This window comes from Artibeus jamaicensis, unplaced genomic scaffold, assembly GCF_021234435.1.
Source record: "Artibeus jamaicensis isolate MK-2021 breed Jamaican fruit bat unplaced genomic scaffold, CSHL_Jam_final contig_718, whole genome shotgun sequence".
Classification (NCBI taxonomy): Eukaryota; Metazoa; Chordata; class Mammalia; order Chiroptera; family Phyllostomidae; genus Artibeus; species Artibeus jamaicensis.
In genome coordinates this window covers 2979619-2996549 of record NW_026521936.1, presented here as the reverse complement: position 1 = coordinate 2996549, position 16931 = coordinate 2979619, and the positions used below count along the sequence as shown (strand labels likewise).

At 51.0% G+C, this 16931-nt stretch overlaps 2 protein-coding genes across 2 annotated transcripts; one reads left to right on the top strand and one right to left on the bottom strand.

Annotated features, from left to right (window-relative positions):
* Positions 1–673: 673 nt before the first annotated feature.
* On the bottom strand, positions 674–6258 carry GIMAP6 (GTPase, IMAP family member 6). Its single transcript, XM_053671937.1, is given in 4 exon segments — positions 674–1278; positions 1280–2021; positions 4291–4375; positions 5982–6258. Coding segments are annotated over 4 exon segments (1317 nt in total). The 5' UTR covers positions 6153–6258; the 3' UTR covers positions 674–959.
* A 2662-nt stretch (positions 6259–8920) lies between these two features.
* GIMAP2 (GTPase, IMAP family member 2) lies at positions 8921–16796 on the top strand. Its single transcript, XM_053671850.1, is given in 5 exon segments — positions 8921–9035; positions 14872–14922; positions 14925–15048; positions 15050–15654; positions 16759–16796. Coding segments are annotated over 5 exon segments (933 nt in total).
* The last annotated feature ends 135 nt before the right edge of the window (positions 16797–16931 follow it).

Below are 16931 nucleotides of genomic sequence, written 5' to 3'. Positions count from 1 at the left end.
TCTGAGGAGTGTCAGTCTCTTTGTGAGGTCACATGGCACTTACCAGTCAGAGGCCGGGGCACACCACCATCCTGATGTCTTCTGGTCCTAGTCTACCTCGCCTCCTATGGCCTTGTCCCCAGGAACAGCCCTCCAGGAAGACCCCATGGGGCACGGAGTCCCCCCACCCATCAGGCGGGTGCTTCCTACTGTGCTCACAGCCTCAGCTGCTCCCTTTGCAGCTTCCCTTTCTTCCCTGTGCCCCTCTTTCTGACACCACAGATACCTCACAGGGGACCCCCTACACACCCAGATACCCACCCTATGCCCACTCTCTCCCCACTGTCCAGTGAGAAGGGAAGGGCTACAGGTAAGGCTGAGACAGGATGAAGACCCACCTTTAGTTTCTAACATCAGGAGGCAGATATGAGGAGAGGGGACCCTAGTCATAGCATCCCTAATCTAGTCTGCTTCAGGGAAGGCTCATCCTCTGCCCAAGCCCCCCTGGCATTTCCTGTAGCCTCATGTCCTGTAGCCAGGTCTTGGGGCACCATCCTGACCAGGCCCTGCTCCTTGGACACCCTGGCCCCATTTGGCTCATCATTGCCACCAGCAGGCCCCACAAGGCCCATTTGCTTCAATGGCCACCTTCAGGGGTGAATGAAGGCAATTTGGCGCTGCCGGCTGCCTCAGGCCATGTCCCTCTTTCCCCTCACTTCTCCTGCCCCACCCAGCAGCTGCCCCTCCTCACTTGCTGCAGAGCCAGGGGTCTGTCCTGACCCCCCACACAATCTGGTGCCTTAAAGTCCTTATGCTGCCCCCTCTGTGGGCGAGGACACAGCCCAAGACTGCACAGTCACCTGGTCAATGTCATGCACTGCTTTGCTGTCATTGGTAAGGAGTGACTCCAGTGACCAGGACACAGTGGGGGTGACAGGGAAGAGTGAGGAGGCCCTGCCCTCAGGGAGCTTTGGTGCAACTCAAGGGCAGAGAAGAACTTCAACAACTGCGATGCCATGGTGCTGTGCGGTCCTGTGAGACAGGGGACTGCAGAGGAGCAGGGAGGGTGCACATGTGCTCCAAAATCGAGATGAAGGACGGGGATGGGAGCTGGGACTCAGCAGGCTGCACCCTGCAGACGCACGTAGTCCAGGAGCCATGAGATGCAGAGGGAGGCAATAGGCTGCAAGGTGGACCCAGGGCTGGGGAGGCTCCCAGGAAATGGCTGTCCCCACTGGAGTCGGGCACCTGGTCAGACAGTGCCCCTTTAGGAGACATCTGTGGGTTTTCTCAGGTGCCCTGGATTTGGTGCAGCCCCTCCAGCCAGGACTCTGCACTGGCGGCTTCCTCAGAGCCTCACCCTGGGCTTTTTGCCCTCCCTGCCCTTCCGTGCGCAGGACTTGCGGCTGGCAGCACCTGTTAAGCCTCCTTGCTGTAAGGACGGCCTTCGTGTTCCCACAGGATCACCTCAATGGTCTCCATGAGCTCTGCCAGCTGGGCCTCTCTCCCCGCGCCATCTTCCCTGTTGTTGAAGCCACAGTGGCGCCTCGCGCAAACCACGTCCAGGTTGGCAAGCTCCTTGTTGTCGGTGTCCTGCAGATACTGGTCCAGGGAGCCGCCCTCCAGGTCCTCCTTCCGGGTGAACACCAGGATGGTGTGGGCCAGGACGCCCACCCCGAAGACCTCCTGGAGGCGCCTGACCACCTCCTGGTCCTCCTTTGTGAAGCGGCCCAGCTGCAACACCAGCAGCACTGCGTGGGGCCCCGGGGCGCAGCAGGCGATGGCTGCCCAGGAGCCCTGAGCTCCTCCTTCCCGTGAAACTCCAGAAGACAGAATATCGGGGGTGTCGGTCACCTCAAGCTCCTTCTGAGCCCAGTCACGGCAGCCATGCTGGAAGGTCATGGTCACGGGTCTGGGGCTGAGTTTGGATATGAAGGCTTCCCTGCCCAGGATGCTGTTTCCTGTGGCACTTTTCCCACTTCCGCTTTTTCCCACCAGCAGGAGCCTCAGCTTCTTCGGTGTCTTTTCCTTCTCCTGCAGATCTAAAAGCATCCAGACACATCAGGGAATAGGAGTTACAGCCCATGGACCCCGTTTAGCCTCCTTTCTATCCTCAGCCCTGGATCCTCATGACCCCAGGGGCTGGCTCTGCTAGGAGGAGGGACAGGAGTGACATGTGGACAGGAGACCTGCTCTGGGCCCAGGCTTCTTTTTTTAAAAAACATTGTTTTATGGTGGAAAATATATACCACGTTGAAATCCCTTGTTGTCACTGGGCTTTGGTGTGCAATTCAGTGGCCCTGTGCACCTTCACGTTGCTGTGTGGTCATCACTCTTACGCATCTCTTGGAGTTTTTGTCACCCCAAACAGAAACTCTGTCCCCGTGAAAGGCAACTCCTCATACCTCCCTCCCTCTGACCCCCAGCTCCCTGCCAGCCTACTTCCTGTCTCCGTGAACTGTGCTGTTCTGCTCTTCTTGGGGCCTCAGAGACCTGGGTCCCTGCACTTTGACCTTTTATATCGGGTTCCTTTCACTCGTCATCAGTGGTATCAAGGCTCATTCACCCTGCAGCCTGGTCAGAATTCCCTTCTCGTGCAAGGCCAGATGATACCACGTGGCACGGACAAACCACACTGTGTTTACTCTCCCATGTGGGCACGAGCCGTTTCCACTTTTTCCGACTGTGAATGACACGGTTTCACACATTGGACCAATGCGGGTCTGAGTTCCTGTTTGGATTCTATGGGGCACATACCCAGAATGCAATTGCTGGATAATGTGGCAGAATGCCATGTTTTTATGTTTAGGTTTGAAATGTCTTCTCAGGGTCATGTCTTCTCACCCAGATAGAATCAGCCCATCATGAATGAGGGACCCTGGGCTTTCCTGGGTGTCCCTGATGATGAGGGGTGTCCCTGATGATGAGGGGCCCCAGCCTCTGTATCTATGTCTTGGCCCCCAAGTGCCTGGCCCCATAAATTTCCTCTGCTTTTCCACATGGACTATGGGGAGGGCTGTGCCTTTCATCCAGACCCCAGGCTCCACTGCGCAGAGGCTCCCAGGGGGCACAGTCTGAGGCTCCATCCTGGACATCTGGGCTGCATGTTTCCACCCAGACGAATACAGGACAGGCGGAGCGAAACACCTGATGTTAGGGTTTCAGAAATGACTGGGGGATATTTTTTCTCTCAATAAATAAAAAGAAATGACTGGCGTCTGGGGAATGGGAAGAGAATTCCTTCCCCTGCCCTTTCAGCTCATCCCCGGAGCAACAGACAGGTGTCCAATGGCCCCGCTGGGCTCCGTGTCGGCTCTACAGGGAAGACATTGATGTGTCTCAGTGACAGAGCCCCGCCCCCTCAGACATGCCTGGCGTCCTTGGCTGGTGGACCCGGCAACCAACTCTGGTTGAGGACTCTGTTCCCTCCAGCTTCCCCCATGTGGCTCTGAGAGCAATGTGGGTGAATGGGGGGGTGGGGGAGCGTCAAAGAAGCGTGAAAGCAGAGTGCTCATCCCTGCCGTCCTCGCTGGTCTAGAGCCCGACCAAGACCGGAACTCCCACCTGGGCAGCCAGGAGCCAGTGCACCCCGAACACACCACTCAGGCTGCAGAGAGGATTCTAAAGGTAATATTCAACCTTGATGGCCATGAGAATAGCTAAATCGAGTGTCAGTTCTTGTATCAGTAATTTTCCCATGTGGTGTATTAATAGGGCTTTCTCCTGATGATTCAGGCCATCGAAGGTCATACAGTAAATAAATCATTAGTGCCAAATACATAATGAATCACAAATAAATTCTTCTGGCCAGGAACATGGACACATTGCCAGCACTCCCTAATTCTGTCTGCCCCAATTAGATGATGAGGTTGAACCCATGACTCTCAGGCCCCTGACCCCCAACACAAAAGCTCTTGGAGAAGAGCCCTGGGGAAGGGCCAGCCCAACACAGAGGCAGCCACTCCTTCAGTGGTGCTGGGTGGCCCTGCTGACCCTCAGCGCCCCCCACCAGAGTCAGCCCATTGCCCCTGTGGGCTCGGTTGGCTTGTAAGCCTCTGCCGTGGGAAGTAGTCTTCTCACACTAACCTTCCTGAGAGCGTGGATAGAGCCATCAGTTGCCCCCTCTGTCCCACTGTGCTATTCGGAGTCTTTCCCTCTTATTTGGTGGGGAGGCAAGGCCCCACCCAAGGGCCCCATGCAGGGTGAAGCCCTGGCTGGTTGCACTCCGATGCCTCCTCAAGTGCACTCCTGCACACCCATGTCCCCGTGCACTCCTCCCTCAGGGCCACCTACACTGCAAAGCTGCGGTACCTGCCCACAGGTCTTGGGTAGGATGCTGGGACGGCGCTCCTGCGGGGCTGTCCTCCAGAATCACCTCGAACTCTTCATCCTCCACCTGGGGAAACAGCATGCCGGTATTAGTTTCAACTGTGCTTCACAAGGCAGCCGGCTTTGCCTTTCTCCTGCCAGAAGGAAGTGTTTGGATTGCATTGGGGGGATGGACTGAGAGAGGAGGGGGAAGAAGGTCTGAGACACTCTCTACCTCCTTCGGGGACCCTGTTTCTCTCTCTTAGCTCCTCAGTTCCCATGGTGAGTCTAAGCGATTTCATAGAGAAGGAGCCATCGGCCTGCAGCCTAAGGAACGATGCTGTTAGGATGGACACAGGGTCCTGGGATTCCCCTGTGAGGAGGAGAAAGGAGCAGAGATGCAGAAGCAGGTCTGATGGTCTGTTCCAGGAATTGGGGGGAAGATGAGTGGCCAGACTGGGGCTGTGAGAGGAAGCTGTGGTGTGGGGCTGCCTGGGGGCAGGTCCTGGTGCCAGGACGACACCTGAGGACCACCTGGTCGAGAGGGTGGCCAAGGGCTCAGAGGTGGGTGACCAGGTGCTGTGGTGAGGAGGTCTGTTTCCCCGGCACAGGAACCTCAGGGTGTGGGGACAGTCCTGCTGGGAGCCAGGGGACCTCAGGGCCCAATTTCATGGCCATCTGTTAGTGTGGTAGCACTGCCTGGGCCTCAGAGTCCTCACAGTGTGAAATGTGGGCCTCAACGAGATGTCCCCATGGTCCTGAGAGCATTCCAACCCACTCCACGACATTTTCTAGAGCACATCCCAGTCTTTGCAGAGAGGGTCCTGTCACCCTGCCAGGACCTGTTGTAACCCTTCTGGGGCGAGAGCAGGGCACCTGCCACCTCCCTCACTGCCTCACAGACTGACAAGTTTCCCTGTTTCAGCCGCTCATCTCCCCTGTGGCCTGGGGACAGGAAGTACACAGCCCAGGACTTGTCTGCTGGGACACACAGAGCACTGGGAAGCATTCACACTCAGGGAGTGTCTCCAGGTGAAGGCCCAGAGTGTCACGGAGCCTCCACAGACCCTGCCCTGCACGGTGCCTGGCACCTCTGCCCTCTTCCTGCTTTGTCTCCATCGAGAACGGAGCAGACGCGTCACCCTGCTGTTTCTCAGGAAGAGAGTGGGGCTCACGGGCTCGTCTTCCCCGTGACTAGATGAACCGGGGGTTTGAGGCAGGACCCAGAACGCACAGAGTCCTCTTGACCTCTTAGTCACAGCCCTTTGTAATGTTCCTCAAAGATACACACAGACTCAACAGCCAAACACCGAAAGCAACACACTTTCATAAACACAACACAGACCACTCACCACAGAACACCCATCTACCTCCGAACATACCGACACACACATTCACACCACACATGCATACACACAGATGTAACACACAAACACAACACACAATGTCCACACATACACAGTCAAGCACAGCACACACCTACACTCACAAACCAGCACACACACAAATATCCACACACAACTCATATGGAAACATAACACGCACAACACACAGAACATTCGTACCTACACTCTCAAACATACAAACTCAACACATGCAAAAACACACCACACACTCCCAAATACAACATGTACACAACATAGACACACAATCACAACGCATGCAGACACACTCACCCACACGTTTGGACTTACCTCCCTGCTGGCCTCTGGACCAGAGGAGTAGCCTTGACTCTTGGCTCTGGGGACCAAGCGCTCTGGCGAGTCATCACTTTTTCCTTTTGGGGCCAACTCTGCGGGCTTCTGGGAGCCGTGACCAGAAGAATTGAAGGTAGCACCACTGGCATTTGAAAAAAATAAGGACATTGCTTCTATTTTTCAGGAAAATGTGATGGAACGCTTGCTCGCTTAGCTCCGGAGCTGAGCTGGAAGGAGCTACTGTCTGCTGTGAACTGAAAACAGGAAGGGGGCGGAGCACCCAGGGCCAGGCCTGCCCCAGTCATGTGCCCTGAAGTTTGCATAGTAATGCAAACAGGAAGAACAAGGGCAGGAGAATATGATTCTTTTCATTTTGAACTAGCTTAAGCAGGACTCAGAGGCTTAAAAAAGGCAGCAGGCCCTTCCTAAAACTGTATGCTAGGGCAATGGCTTTTTACTGGTTTCTCTTTTTAAGAACAGGGGATTCACACAGCTATCTTTTGCCTTCCCCGTCATGACAGAAATTCCTTGTCTCTTTTCTTCCCCTAACTCATCCTTCCTTTCCATGTTTTCTCTCAGAACAAGGCCTTGGACCTGCACTGGAACATCAGCTCTTCTGAGTCTTGAGCCAAATGTCTTCAGGAGGGAATGACACCGTCATCTTTTGGGTCTCCGGCTTGCTGACTGCAGGTCTCAGGACGTGCATTCCATGATCACATGAGCCAGCTGCTTATGATGAATTATGCGAGCAAACTCACTGTCATAGATAATCTTCCTTGTAATAAATACATCTTTTTGTGTACACATACGTGTGTGCGCACACTCACGCGCATTCTGTATCCGACAATTCCAGATCTGTGACGTAGCTGAGTGGCCCGGATGCTGGCTTTGTGTTTTCAAACTGTGTTTCTTTCCTGCCCATTAGCTTGCCTCCTGATGCTGAAAGTTGGACGTAACAGAGGGGAGGAGTGGAAGAGACTGGGCCTGCAGTGTGTCATCTCCCCTGGGTCTGTGGGTTTCGGTGAGGACCCCCTTTCATTGAGCTTTGAAACTTTCTTTCTTGATTTATTTAAATGACAGTTTGCATCCAACATTGTATTCGTGGTAGGTGTGCGGCATAGTGGTGAGGCACTGACCTGTCGTACAAAGTGATAAGCGATCCCCAGATAAAGCTGGCACCCACCGGGCCCCACCCATAGTTATTACAATATCATTGACTATGTTCCCTGGGCTGTGCTTTACGTCCCCCTGACTGTTCTGTAACTGTCCATCTGTACCTTTTAAAGGACGTCTTCTTAAATAGAGTCTGTTCCTCAGACTTGTCTCGGCTTCACTCTACTGTGGTTACCCTGGAGTTCAGTCCAGGTGGTGTTCGGGTATGAAGGAGCGTGAGCCTGACCTTGTGGTCAACTCCCACTCTCAGCGGGCCTGTGCCCCTGGGCTGTGTCACGGTTGTTTTTGTTTCTAACTTCCCCTTCTTCATTCGCCCTTTAGGTGACACAGGCCAAACACAGTCACTTCTCAGCATTTCCTCCTCATGGTATCACAGTGTCTTTTTTCTCCACATGCTCAGGCCTTGGCGACCCCCCATCGGTGACTTGAATGCTTCATCCCACCTTTTCCTCTGGAACTTTTGTAAAGAAGGGAACGCATTAGTCACGTGTCTCTGGCGGGGCTGATATGAACACACTTGCCGCACTGCAGGTAAATGTCCAACACACCGTGTGTTCACTGCACCTCCTCTGAGTTTAGATACAAAAGTACTTACTGTCCTGCCTCAAGCACCCAGTGGGCCCCTGCGTGGTTATTACGGTGTTACTGACTCTGTCTCCTGGGCCGAACTTCACACCCCCGTGGCTACTCCGTGACGACCAACCTGTGCTTCTCCGTCCTTCCCCTTCCTCACCCAACTCCCAACTCGCCTCCCTGTTGGCAGCCATCAGTCTGGTCCCTGTTTCTGGGGGTCTGTTTGCATTTTGTTTGTTTGTTTTCCTCCTTAGATTCAACATATGAGTAAAATCACATGGTATTTGTCTCTCTCTGTCTGACTCAGTTCACTTAGCACGATACTGTTTAGGTTCATCCATGTCGCCCGGTGTTTTCATGGCTGAGTAGAATCCCACTGTGCATATCAATATACATAATTGTTATTTGTCAACTGTACCTCAATAAAGCCAGAAGAGAAAGTAGCTGAAAATATTTGAAAATGAAAATGAAAATAATATAGCCCAAAGGCATTAGATTAATGATATAAATTATATATCCATATCATAAATTATGTATAAAAGCTGGGTTATAGTCACACATGGACAGTATATAGCAGTGAAAATGCACAGTTTATTGCTACATATTATAATATGGACACATCTAGAAACCTCATGATAAACCAGAAAAAGTCAGATTCAGAAGAATACACAGTGCATGAGTCCATTCATGTGAAGAACAAGGGTGGCTGGAATGACTTTGTTTGGTTAGAAGTCCAACCAGAGGCCACCCCAGGAGGGCCCAGGGGATGCTGGGACACTAATGGTGTTCTGCTCCTTCGTCTGTGTGCTGATACTCAGTCATGCTCGGTCTGTGACCATTCTGAGAGCTGCAAAGTCAAATACGCCCTTTCGTCCATGTAAATTATACTTCAGCAGAAACTGAAAACTGAAAAAAATAAAGGAAACGTACCAGCACAGAAACAGAAACAAAAGTACATGGAGAGGACATCTCTTTGTGAACATGTAGGAAAGTTCTTTCTCCCTGTAGTGAGGACTCTGATTCAATGGAGATTATTTTTAAACCCCCCGTGATGTTTTTCTTGCATGCTAGAGAGGGAAGGTGGTTCTAAAATACAGATGTAAGTATACCCATAAGTGTAGCCAGCTTCCAGAAAGACTAAAATAATTCCATACAATAGAACTGAGAGATTTCCTCAAGTTCTACTAAGCATGATTCTGAGCCAGAACCACTACTACCCAGTACCCCCTGAGCCCCCCTCTAAGGCCAGGGGGGAAGACAAGACTCTGTGTGCCGTGGGTGTGACGATTCCAGATGAAGATGTACGTGCGTGAAATCTATTCGGGCAAGTGCTTGGGACCCAAGGCTCTGGAAGGGACAGTGAAGGAAGCAGGGCTGGACAGGAAGAGCCCTGGACTGTGACGAGTCACAACAGGGCTTTAGCCATGCTCACATGACCTGAAGCTTCACTGTCCCTATAACAGGGTGTGGCCAGAAGAAGGGGCCCCCCAAAAAAGAATTTGGATTGGGGTCCAGAGATCAGGGTGTCCAGTAAATATTAAGGTGTCCTCACCACCACCCCCCACCCGGGGGGAAAGGGACAAATGGAGCAAGGTCATTGAGAGTAGTTTTGCACAGCAACAGTTTTGCAGCTAACCTCTGGAATGGTCATTTAACATATCTATAACCTTTAACTGGCTTCATAGATATGTTAAATAGCTGTGGCCATGCTTTGAGCCAGGGAGAAGGGAGGGGCTTCTATCAAAGATGTAACTGGGGGCAGGTCCCCCAAGTTACAGCGTCTGCATGAGAGCTTGAAGTTGATTGGCTCCATGACATGGGGCCATACCTGCCCAGACTAATGATGGCAGCCCAGTGAACTTGTAATAATACAGAAATACTGGCAGGTGTAACTGATTGTAGGAGGAGTCAGAAATGGGGCTGCCAAGGAGGATGGGCGCGGAGATTTAAACCCAGATGCGGCAGCCATGAAAGAGAGAACCATGCAGTTTTGGTCAGAGTGCTGACCCCTGCAGTTTTGGTAGAAGAGGCCCACGTGGCTTTGGGGTGCTCCCTTTGGCCACGTGGCCAGGGAAGCAGGAGAGACTTTGACTGGAACTTGGTACAAAGAACTCTTGCCAGTGGACTGTGAGAGGATGCCACATGACTTTAGATTAATTAGAGGTTCTGCCTGGACAGTCAACACAGCTGACGATACCAGCGGCCTAGAAAAATGGACGTGTACTCTTTCCCTGATTTACGGTACCCGGAGTTGGGATAGTGGGAGAAGGGAGAGCTGTGTGTATGTATATAAGTGTATACCCTAAAGGACTTTGATATTTTAGTAGAGGCGTTAGGCCTGAATAGCATTACATAAACATTTTGTTTCCTTTTCACAAATCTCTGGCCTTGAGAGATGTCTTTCCAATTGGCGACGGACAGAAGAGCCCAGTAGATATTAGTATTCTGTCCTTGGGAGGGGCCCTTGTTGTTCTGTAGCAGTTTTTTTGACCTCCCTAATATTTGGTGTTTGGCCTCCCTAACACTAAATATTGCCCCCTCTTGGACCTCTGCTCTATAACATCCCCACATGGGGCAAGAGGTCAGGCCTTGGTTAGTCCTAAGAGCAGTCATGACTGTGAGCTGCCCTGGGAGTGAGGGGTGACCATGGGGGAGGGGACCACTCTCACTCTCAGCCTACCATTGAGAGGAGGGGTCGGCGGTGAGCCGTCAGCCATCAGCACCCCAGTCAGCTGGGAGACCTGGCACCTTAGCCCGAAAACCGTCCCCAGAGTCCAGGAAACTAGTAACAGCAGCTGCTTGGCAGACTTAATGTGCACTAGACCAGTGGTTCTCAAAGCAGGGGAGGGTCTTGGGGTGGGAGGAAGATGCCAAGTTAGCAAGAGAGCACTTGATCAATCCCTGCACTTTCAACAGGTGATTTTTCAAGTCCGGGAACTGATAACTGGTAGCAAGTTAGACTTGCAGAGTAGATCTCTTTCTTTTCTTTAATTTTAATTAATTAATTAATTAACTTTTATTATTCTCACCCAAGGACACTTGTTCATGGCTTCCAGGAAGTGAGGAAGGTGAAGGAGGAGAGAGAGAGAAACATGGAATGAGAGAGAAGCATCCATCAGTTCCCTCCTGTGTGTGGGGATCGTAACCTAGGCTTGTGCCCCGACCCAGATCCAACCCAAAACCCTTCTGCTACAGGACAACACTCCAACCCAATGAGCCACACTGGCCAGGGCTGGAGCTCATATCTTTCATATGGTGCTGCCTGTCTGAGAGCAGGGGCCCTTGATTCCACCAGGGGAATCTTTTAGCCAGTACCTGGCATTTGAGGACCTGGATCTCTAACTGTTCGCTCAAACTACTCAGGTGTGTGTATGGCTCCACCGCCCTTCTTCTGTCTTTCCGTGGGTGTGTTCCTTGTCCACCCGCTGTCCTGGAGAAAAACTCTTACTCCCAAGAGAGAAATGGCATCTCAGGGCCAGTGGGCTGCAGCGGCCTGTTCGGGCAGCGGGGATTTCAGTCCCTTCATATCACACCAGATGAGACGGTCCCTGCCCCTTCAGGGGACAGAGCTGCCTCCGTAGCAGCCTCACGGGTTGTGGTTTCCTGTCACAGGCTGAACCAGAAACCCTTGTTTTTCAGCCTTGGCCAGAATACCCAAACCCAGTTCTTTTTTAAAACATAGCTGAACTCCCAGAGAACGAGAAGGAAAACCACCTTGAAGTGCACAGCCCAGGCCCTCTGCAGCTCCCTGTGGCCACAGTCACGGTTGTTCTGTTTCCGTGCACTGAGGGGGTGGTGGGGCCGGGGGCAGAGGCAGGGCAGAAGGTCGCTGAGGAGGACCCCAGAAAAGAGGCAGGGACAGGTTGCTGTCAGGAGGCACCTGAGGCGGAAACACAGGGATCACAGGCGACGCGCTGGTCTTTACAGTCTGCGCGGCCACATTTGCAAGAGTGGATTTTCAATTAAAAAAATGCATTTTGGGTAAAGTTGTTTATACAAAATATTAAAATTGTGGGAGTTGGAACATTGAGGGCTACCTTAGCTCAAACATCCTCTGACTTTTTAGTGATTCCAAAATACAATGGTGTGTTGAAAACTCCTGCACGGGCCCGAAGGAGGCCACAGCCATGTCAACCCATCAGTAAAAATCTCCCCATCCCAGTAGCTAGGATTTTTCAGTATTAAGTCAATATTTTCCTTTTCCTTTATATTTTCTCATGTTTGTTTTAGCCTGTGCACCCTCTCCTTTTGTTTTGTGCCTTCTTATTAAAAATAATACTCTTGATAACTTCACTGTCCAATATGGCAGCCGCTAGCCACAGGAAGCCACTTAATGATATGAATTAAAGTCAAATAAAATCCGAAATGTATCTTCTCCATCACACCAGCCACATTCCAAGGGTTTAGAAGTGACGTCTGGCTAGTGTTGGGCTGCCATGCTGGACAACGCAGATATTCAAAATTCTGTCATCCCACAGTATTCATTCAACATTACCACTTTATAAATAAACCTTTTACACAAAACTTTTGTCCAATGCATCTTCATGTGTATTCTCAAGAAATCTGTGGTATATTTTTTACTGGGGATGGAGACCTTGACCCATTTCCCAGCATAGCTTTGAACCATGAGATACAATGACTTGTAAACACCATAGGGGCACGTGAACAGCTCCCCATCACCCAGCCACGGTGTTCCTTCCTCCCTTCCTCCTCACTTCTGTCTTAACCTGCACCCAAGACTGCAGTCACTAAACTTACTGGAAGAGCTAAGTGTGGTGAAACAGAGAAATCGCTTTCTGTGATGGTCATGGGCCAGTGTTCAGAAGGGACAAGAGTGGAGACACTTGGCTGAGAAGAAATTTCATCCAGGAGATCTTTTTCTTTTTTTGGTTGTGACTTAGTTATTCATTTTTATCCTCACCTGATTAGAGACAGGAGAAGGGAGGGAGGGAGAGAGAGAGGGAGAGAAACATCGGTTGCCTCTCATGCATGCCCCGACCGGGACTGAACCTGCAAACTAAGCTCGTACCCTGACCCTGACCGGAAATCAAACCTATGACCATTGGTGACCTGTGACCTTTTGGTTTACTGGATGATGCTCCAACCAACTGAGCCCCACCAGCCAGGGACATCAGGGAGATCTTTAGAACTCTGCTGGGACTTCTCCTCAGTGGCCCAAGGATGAAGCAAGAAAAGTAATCTTTGTGTCTCCGAACTCAGAGGAATGATATGAAATGAAAGGACCTTCTCCTCCAGCTGCTGGGGGGTGCCACCAGCTCTCAGCCCTGTCTGGCCATTGGCTTCTGCCGAGGAGGGACGCTTATGCAGGTCAAGTGTCCTTCCCGGGGTAGAATGACATCTGCAATTGGTCCCTGGAATTATGAAGCCCCTCATCTTCCCGCTGAGCGTCCACTCAAACTTGAGCTTTCAAGGTGGAGAGGGGTCTGCCGTGGCTGCATCCCAGTTGGACTGCCCTCTGCAGCGCCCTGGGCTCCTTCCTGTGCTGCTCGGAGACCAGTCCACAGCGCAGCCCCTGCTCAGGAGATCAGATGAGCCCCCATGTGCAAACGTTCTGCAGTGTTGATTGCTACTTCCCAGTTATGCTCTAAACAGTTTAAGAGCAAACTCATCCTATTTTAAGGGAAACAATTTAGAGTAAAGGCCTTTGGCTTAAGTGAAGCCTCTTTACAGGAACTGTAAACTTCATACAATTTATTTTACACATTGCTGGCAAAGAGAGGGTCCTTGGCATAAAGCCAATACATAGCTCTCACCGGGAAGAACTAGGGTGTGATGTGTGGCCCGCGTTTTCTGCGCCTCATCGCTTTGGCTATGCTGCCAGATTTAAACAAGACTCACAGAGTGACTTTAGGCAAGTGACTTGATTTCCCTGTAACACACAGAGAGTAACTCTTCACTTATCTTGTCAGCCGCGTGTAAAGAAACGAGGCCTGGTTGTGGGCGTGCTCCAGGACTGCGAGGGTCTTTCCGGATTTGGTACTGGAACTTAACAGGCAGCTATTGCTGCTCCATTGGTGTCTGGTCTCCCTGTCCCTTGGGAGCCGCAATGGAACAAATGAACACAGTCAGTTGGGGAAGAAAGCGACCTCAGGTGCACATACCTGTCTCACCATGTCCTGAGCCCATTTTCTATAGAAATTGTTACAGAAAACAACTCAGCTGCTTTCAGGTGTATGGAGTGGAACTTTATTTATGGGTGCGGCCCCAGAGGAGGCAGTCTCCCAATTCTGGGCCCCAAACTTGGGCAGGGGCTTGTTTATATAGTGTAGCACGTGGAAGTGATTTTACTAAGCCTACGTGGCAGAAGCAGGTTTACAGAAGCAAGAAAGCAGGGCTGCTGATAGGGTCATACAATGTTCTTTTGTTCTTAGTTACTTACTTAGTTGCTCACCCTTCCTTATCTTAGTGGCTCAGCAAATGGACTGTGTCCTTCTGACATGTTTGGGTTTGTCTAGGCAGGTTTCCTGCTACAAAATCATCAAAATATTCTGTCCTCTCGAAGCAGAATATAAGCTACCAGCTCTTTAATCATTGTGGAATCATTTTACACGGCTTGTCCTGCATTTCCCTGGGGCAGTCATCTCATTGGTGCAGCCCTCTCCCTGGTCTTGGAGCAGAGTCGGGGTAGTCAGCCCCCTGGAGGTGGGACCCCCAGTTTGGCTCCATGTCGCTGACCCTCAGGACACTGGTCTTTCAGAGGGCCAGAATGGAGATTCAGGCAAGTTTGCATGATGAAATCTGTTTCTATATCCATCTTGTCCCCACCCCAAGTAGGTTTTTCTAGGATCCAACATGGTAATACACTGCAGTCCTACAGAAATCCAAATATTTAAAAACCACTGGAGGCAGGGTAGGATGAAAGCAAGAGGGGGGAGGTGGGTTTGGCTGGGGTGAGGTGGGGAGTGGTTGTTGGAAAACGCAGACAACTGAGCAGCAATAAAATAATTATTTTTTAAAAATGACTAACTTATTTTATTTGATAATGGAGTTAACTTCTCTTTCATAAGTGTAATATATTGTGAGAGCATCTTTTCCATATGTGAGAATAATTCCTTATCGCTAAAAACATTCCATTGGCGTGACCAGCATAGTAATAACAGGGTGAACTGGCTCTTAACAGGATCACACGTGAAGAACCAACACAGCAGAAGATCAGAGCTGAGAATCATGCTGGTGGGAAAACAGGGACGGGCAGACGTGCCACAGGAGACAGCATCCTGGGGGAGCGAGCGTTTGAGTCCCAGTTGCCCTCCCAGGCCTTCACTAAGACCTGCAGGGAGAGTTCAGGATGCTGGGGAGAGAGCACTGGTCTTCATGGACACACTGGACCTGATTTCAGGGAAGGACCGCTCCAATCCCTTGCACAGAGTGGTGCAGAAGTGCCATCTACTCTGGGCCCCAGACCCCCATGTGTTCCTCCTGGTGACGCAGCTGCGCCGCTTCACCGTCCAGGACCAGTAGGCGGTGAGGAGGGTGAAGGTGGTCTTTGGAGAGGGTGCCATGAGACACACAACTGTCCTCTTCAGCCACAAGGAGGACCGAGAGGGAGGCTCCTGGATGGAGTACATCCACTACTCAGGAAATAAAGCCGTAGGCAGGCTGACGGCCACGTGTTGGGGGCAACCATGTACCCTTAATAACCGAGCCAAAGGGAATGATTCGGAAGACCAAGTGAAGAAGCTGATGGACTTGATGGAGAGAAGTGGGGAGCCCTGCACCAAGGAGCTGCACAGCCTAGCCACAGGGCTGGAATGTGGACGTGAGTGGTCAGAGGAAAGATTAGAGGACTTCAAAGGGAGTCTCATAAAGTACATGGAAAAGCGGAGATGAGCCACAACCATGGCCAAAGGCAATTGCCTAAAAAGAGCCCTAATCAAAATGCAGGTGTGCGCTCTAGTTGGTGGTCAGTTGTCTATCCAATGGCTACCTCTGTTACATTGTGGATTGCTCAGAATATGAACATTTTTTTACTACTTACTCTGTGGTAGATGCAATTTGTTCTGTAGATTGTTTATGAGTGTTAATTACACTCAGAAAATTAGTGACAACCCCTGGGAAGACCACTGGCTTGGAATGCAAGACTCCCAGGTGACAGTTACTGATCAGTAATTATTTGTCACTGTCACAGAGGGAGTGAAGCCCAGTGCCTCCTCTCTAAAACGCAGTGCCAGACATCAGTGAATGGTTGAGAGTCAGCAAAGTTTTTAAATCTTACCATCACCCAATTTATCAATGAACCAAATTATTTTTAAAAATGGTTGTTTGTTTTTAAATATAACTCCAAAATCTTCTGAAAGCTTAAACATAAAATTCCTCCTGTTTGCAAAGATCTAAAGCCAGTTTGATGTTCCTGGGAACTCCTTTTTCTTGGAAACACTATGATTTCCACCGAATGTAATAAAGATTATGATAAAATTTCCCCTGGCTGTTGTGGCTCAGTGGAGTGAGTGCCATGAACCACAAGGTCCCTGGATCAATTTCCAGTCAGGGCACATGCCTGGGTTGTGGGCCAGGTCCCCAGTAGCGGGTGTGCGAGAGGCAACCACACATCGATGTTTCTCTCCCTCCCTGCCTCCCTCCCTTCCTCTCTCTAAACTAAATAAATAAAAATCTTTTTTAAAAATACAATTTCTACTGAATACAGTAAAATAACAATAAAAAGATAAGATGTAAATGTCCTGAGACCCCACGTCTTTCATTCTGTTCAGTGGTCTTTTCCTCAGAATGTGGTAAGTAGACACGTGGCTCATTTCAACACTGAAACTAATTATGTCCACTCAGCCCCCACGGACACAGTCATGCACCCGGTGTCTGTCATGAGAGCGTCCTGATTTCTGCAACACAAGGCCACCCAGGTGAACTCACCGACAGCTTGAGGGGGGTTGTTCCGGCAGAAACGCCACCGCCTTTGGACTGAGGACCAGGCCAGCCCATCATCGAAGTCCTTTCCCCAGAGACAAGGTATTCAGCTGCCTCCGCTTGGCCTCTCCTTACGTGGCACCTCCAGGAGAGAACGTGGTCACCTGTGGTCACCAGGTGGAATGAGACATGGACCATGCAGTGAGGACAGGGCTCAGACAGGGTGTGGGAGAGGCTGAAGGGTCACAATTGTGAGAGCACAAGGTGGCTGGGAAAGGCCTGACATCTGCTCTCGGGGGATGGGGGCAGCCAGTGAGGGGG